The sequence below is a fragment of the Limulus polyphemus genome, unplaced genomic scaffold (assembly GCF_000517525.1).
Source record: "Limulus polyphemus unplaced genomic scaffold, Limulus_polyphemus-2.1.2 Scaffold3781, whole genome shotgun sequence".
Lineage (NCBI taxonomy): Eukaryota > Metazoa > Arthropoda > Merostomata > Xiphosura > Limulidae > Limulus > Limulus polyphemus.
The window spans coordinates 13,002-18,972 of NW_013669391.1; the positions used below are offsets into that span (position 1 = coordinate 13,002).

The following is a 5,971-nucleotide window of genomic DNA, read 5'->3' on the forward strand; positions in this document are numbered from 1 at the left end:
ACTTTCTACCGCGCTTGACTCAATTGTCCGTCTCTATCTCCGCCTTTCAGCAACTATAGTTCCGATCTCTGTATCTGCTATCCTCGGTTCCCATCGACTGTAACTGCTGTCCTTGGTTCCCCACTCTCTCTCTTTCTCTCTCTGTCTAGCGCACTTATATACGATAATACCGCCTCTTCTAGAATCTTCTAGGCTCTCAACACGTGCTACCAGCGTCACTTGACTTCCGCTGTTGTAACACACTAGCGTTTATCACAAATCTTCTAGAATACTCGTCACGTGACCCTTGCTGTCGTAACAATACTTTCCACACTATCCTGTTCCATCACTTCTCCAATTACTCTTTCATATTCAGGATGAGAGGAAGCTCTCTCTCCTCAGATAAGCTAACACAAGAGTACCAACCAAGCCATATTTGCAAGTATCATGGGATGACTAAAACAATACACAAAGTTAGAAAACTAGGATGTTAGCTGTGTTGCTACTGTTAAAAAATAGGCCACAAATGTATCTATAATACGATTAAAACCAAATAAGTTTTAAACTTTCCTATTGTTTTTAGGTTTGCTGTGATTTTAGTAGGATATGTGGATACTTCTTCCCTGCTTACTATATGTCCAGGAAACTCAACATCGGTCCACAATAGAAAAACATCACTCCAATTTCAAACAAGATTATAAAATATGCTTAGATTTTCATCTGTAGCCTAAAACATGTAACCAAATACCAAAATAATATAGACATAAGTTATGCATCATTTCCACTGTGAACCATGTTTTGCTGTCCCTTAATATAAAAACACATTCACAAACTTATGGGAGAAATAATGTAATTACTTGAAAATAATACTTTTTATTCATATAATGTAAAATCTAACTAGGTGAAAGCATATAAAAAATTGAAATATGAAACTTCTTAACACATTAGTTTTATATTTCACCATGTTAAACATTCAGGTTTGGAAATAAAATCTTATATTTTATAACAAAATGATATCTACTGTTATGTAAATGTGGCAAGTGGCTTCAGGAAATTTTAAGTTTATATAAAGTGGATAATAACAGTGAAGAATTGGCAGTAAACTGATCTGTCTTCTTATTTGTTTAAAATTTGCAAGTTTTGGATGTGACTGAAAGAATATACAAATTGAGAAACTTGGTATGTCAGCTGTGAAGTAAAAGAACTAAAATGTATTTTTTAATTGTTCATAAATAGCAGGTTAGTGATATGACTAGAAAGTTACATATAAATGAGATAATTCAATAGATGTTTTCTTTGAAAATGAAAGACTATGTTGTGATTAAAACATAATTCACACAATTTTTCAACAAGAAAATATTTATATATTGTAAAATACAACATTAAAACTTAAATACTTATAGAATAACTTTAAAATATCTTTAAACATTGAAGAGGAAAAACAAGAGTAACAAGTAATGATTATATATTTCACGTATATATAATATTAGAATAAATATGTGTGTAGAGTTTCATAAAAAACTTGAGAGAATAATTGACATATCAACTTTAAAATATCTTTGAACACTGAAAATAAAGAATAACAGTAACATAAGTAGAGTAATTAATATATCAACTATTTTCACTACTTTTATATAATTCTTTACCCTTAAGAAAAACATTGTCTTTAAAAATTCTATAGTTGATTAAAAAAACTGGAAAATTAAATTCATTTTTTTTCCTGAAGGATCTTAAATTCTAATTTATTCTGAAACTATATGAACCCCTGAGTTTTATTACATAAAAGAATACATCTAAATAAAAAAACATGAAATCTGCAAATACGTTTACCAAAACTGCTGTTGTATAATCAAATAAATACAACTCAAATATATTTTTAACAATAATGAATACAAAAGAGGCAGTATTTTATGTCATTGTACATCATACCTGTTACAAATTTAATCTATAAGGTAAAAAAACAACAACACAGGATACATTCCAATTAATTAAATCCTCCTCTTGGAAATTCAACCTTAGCTGTTAAAAAAATGAAATCTCAAGTATAAGATGTATTCAAAATTGTAGGAACAAAAAAATTAATTTTTTTTAAAGAGAACCATATGTTACATAATTGTTAATTCAGTACAAACCACTGTCTTTGAATATAAAAAAAACTACACCTGTAAGACATCTGTACAGATGTGCCACATAAACAGAACACTGCATTAGCAAGCTTAACTTGTTTAAGTCCTGTTTCTCATTCACTTGTTCAGTAACACAGTACTGTATAAACTGTGACCACATTCAGATAGTTTTATTTTTATAATAATATTATCTAGGACTTGACATAAATATTTTTGGGGAAAAATTATTAATACTTGTTGATCAAATAACAAATTGTTTTAGGAATATTTGAGATAAACAAGAATTAATTATGATCTTACAGTGTAAACATTGTTTAAGATAGAACCATCTGCTTATCTATAAAACTAACATAATTTATAACAAAAAGAGTTAGAAGAAATCTTCAAAAGGCTCACATAACAATGAGTAGTTATAGTAATGTTGATAGCTTAAAAGTACAACTTCTAGCACCTGAACTCTGATCCAGTTACATCAACTACATACTTCTCAAGTATGATGACAAGCAGTCACTTTCCTCAAGAATCTGAACAACAGAAGCTACTTTGGTGAGGAAAATCAATAAAGTTGAATGATAAATATATCTCCATAAGGAAATTCCTGTTTCAGGTGAACAACTCCAATCTTGTGAAATTCTGTTGCAAACAAAACAAAAACAAACTTAAAGATCATAAAGACGACAATTTAAATTCCACATGAAACTTCATTCACATTTTTCATATATTTATTTCTAAATACAATACAATAAGTACAGCTCAATACAACACCTTTAAGCCATCATTTTGAGATTTGGGCCGAATGAGCGGGAATTCTATTGTGTATGAAAACACTGCCTTGTCTGCTAAGCTTGTCAATGATGTAGACAGTCAGTTGTATTGTCAAAATCTCATGACTGGTCTTTTGTATCACTTTCAAAACATTTTGGATAGTCTTAAGTTGCAATCATAATCAACTAACTTGAAGTTATACACTATGAACTAGCTAAAAACAACAAAACAGGAAAGATGTGGTATTCTGATTGCCAATAGAAAATTCTAAGTACCTACAATACACAGCAGATTTTTAGGAAAAGTTAATAGGGAATAAAATAAAATACAGACAGCAAATGATCAAAACTCAAGCTTAAGTGAAAGAATAAACAAAAATTTTTTCTCCAAACAAATTACAGAAATATATTACTGGAGCTTTGCTGGAACTGGCCAGCTTCAATATTCAAAAAGCAGAATTTTCACTGCACTTGTGGTTTTTCATTACTACTGCTGCAAAGGCCTGGACTACTGCATGATATATATAGGATCAATTATTTTTGCTGTCACCACAGTATATATATATATATCAATATGTACAATCTCTCACTTCATGTTGAGAAGTTGCACAACTTTCAGGTGCTTCAGCAACAAAGATTATAAGTTATTCTCCATGTAACTCTTGCTACTCTGATAGATCAAGCGAGTGATTCTTGTGAGACATACCCATTTTTTTGCCTTAGAAAAATCACTTGGTAGTTTGGAAAGCAAGGGTAGCAAACCCCTTTCAACTGTGTTTTCAAAATCTTAACTCTGATTTCCAGTTATGCAAACTGTCAATGCATTAGGTATTACATCTACTGGCACACATCATCTTAGCTTCTTAAAAATCACAAAATGTAGAGGATACATTTTATAGTGAATATCACTCAATAGCTTGGGAAGCAAGGGCTGCCACTTCCTTTCATTCATAATTAAGACACTCTACCTAAAGATTGTCATAGTTGTGGATAATTGAGTAGCTGTCACAAAGTGTAATCCATCCACTCTGCAAGATGACACTAGATGATAACTAAGAAAACAGGGAACACTATTTCTTTTCAATCACTGGTTGCTCTAACAAATGATTGTATCAGCATTTGGCTTTAATCCCAATTATGTTGGTAGGTAGTTGTTCTTGGCTGTTCCATGAACTGTCAGAGTTGATTATTGTCTCCAGTTCTCCCATTTCCTCCTCCAGTTTATCACAAACAGCAAGATAAGTACTGTCAGCTCTTCTCTTCTCATCCTCAGGGTAATATAAGATAGTGCTTTCATCATCATCCAACTCAAATACCTCCTCTTCTGACTTCTGGTCAAACCAATTCACTTAAGCTTCATAAGTCATGTAAGGATGCAGCAGATCAACATGGGTAACAAGCTTGCACACATTTTGACTGCTGTATCTCATATGTCAAAAAAAAAAACTTGTATGTTCTCAAGATGATGTTGGTCCAGCTTAAAACAAGAGGTTTCCATACTACATATACATACAAAAGCCATACTCATTCTTAACTTTGATATATCCAGTTCCTTCACTGTCTTAACATAGCATTTTTTCTGATGTACTACAGATTTCCTAGCTGTTGATGTGCAAAAACATTCAACTTACACAGACCTTAACAACCTGCTGATCACTGTTCAGTTACACAACATCCCATCATGAAATAAAATATATATTCCTCCCAGTCATTTTGGTATGGGTTAACAAACTTAACAAGCATGCATTGACAGTTTGTATAACCCTTTCCACTAACTCAAGAGGTTGGAGGTGATAGAGTAAACTTTATGTCTTTACTACACTGAACACTTTACACAACTCTGAGAACAGTTGGCTGTTGAAGTTTGTTTTCTAATTTGAGTGGATCTCTTCAGGTGTTCCAAAACAGGCTATTCAGTGGTCAAACAGAATATCAAACTTTGAATGTATTGACCAATGGATAAGCCATGGCCCACATTGTGAAGTAGTTGACAATGAATACATATAACTGACCTTCTATCTCTGAAGGTGTAATCAGATTTCCAGTGCTATACTCTGGAGAGGAAAACCAACAATTCTTTTCTGGAATTTACCCTGTTTATGTTGACTTTTACCTTTAGATGGCAGACAATGTACAATATTCAAACCAACACTAAATTTGAATGTTTAAAGTCAAATCCAGCCAGAAGAACGACTACAAAACATTAGCAGAAGTGCGAATAACACCTTGATGCTTTCCAGTCTTTGTGTTATGCACAATTTGGAAAAACTCGTGCCTCATAGCTCTGGCAACTGCAAGCTGTAACAAAAGCTGAGAACCACTGCTTGGCAGCACAGCAAACCTTCTTGCACTTGTCACTGAGCATACAAGTAACATAGGGTATGTGAATCCTTGCTATGTTCCTAAGTCTGAGTCAGATGCATTTTACCTTCCTACATGACAAGGAGCAGACATGCTAGGCCTGGTCCCTTCAGTTAAACATGACATCCATCCACTAGTGCGATTTCTCTAATGTATGCACTGTAGTTAATGCCCAATTGGTCTTAAGTACCAGTGTCCAGAATCTGGACAGTCAGCAAATGGACATAGTCTCACTGTCTGGCATAACAATGCCTCTTCATTTCTATTGCAGGCTCAGGCAGTAATGTATGATTAAATCATACTCCTGCAATGTCATTGGTTAGCAAGCTATCATCTGTTCTGGATTGTAAAAGTTCAACCATTTTACTGATGCATGGTCTACTGGAACAGTGAATTCCCTACCATCCAAGTGGTGTTTGTTTTACAAAGACAACAATGGCAAGCTATTTTTTTGTCATGCAGTATCTGCATCCACAAACTGTAAGCATACAACCTGCATACACTATTACACATTCTATCTTGTAATTGAAATAACAATGGTCTGATTCCATTATTGCTAGCATTGGTGTCTAGCAGAAATTTACAATCCTGTTAAAGATGTGCCAACACCAGAGCTTTTACTAAAGCACATATAACGGTTTGTTTGTTATGGATTTTGTGCAAAGCTACACGAGGGCCATCTGCACTAGCCGTCCCCAATTTAGCAGTGTAAGACTAGAGGGAAGGCAGCTAGTCATCACC

At 33.4% G+C, this 5,971-nt stretch overlaps 1 protein-coding gene across 3 annotated transcripts in view; it reads right to left on the reverse strand.

Annotated features, from left to right (window-relative positions):
• Positions 1–620: 620 nt before the first annotated feature.
• Positions 621–5,971, reverse strand: part of LOC111088445 (proteoglycan 4-like) — a 59,762-nt gene continuing 54,411 nt past the window's right edge. For 2 of the 3 annotated variants that reach the window (XM_022398578.1, XM_022398577.1), the window contains exon 11: positions 1,647–2,738. In XM_022398578.1, the coding sequence (XP_022254286.1) occupies positions 2,662–2,738 (77 nt within the window). In that variant the 3' untranslated portion in view covers positions 1,647–2,661. Of the gene's footprint in view, positions 707–1,646; positions 2,739–5,971 lie in introns of those variants that run through there. The other variant, XR_002612970.1, reaches the window with a different exon arrangement.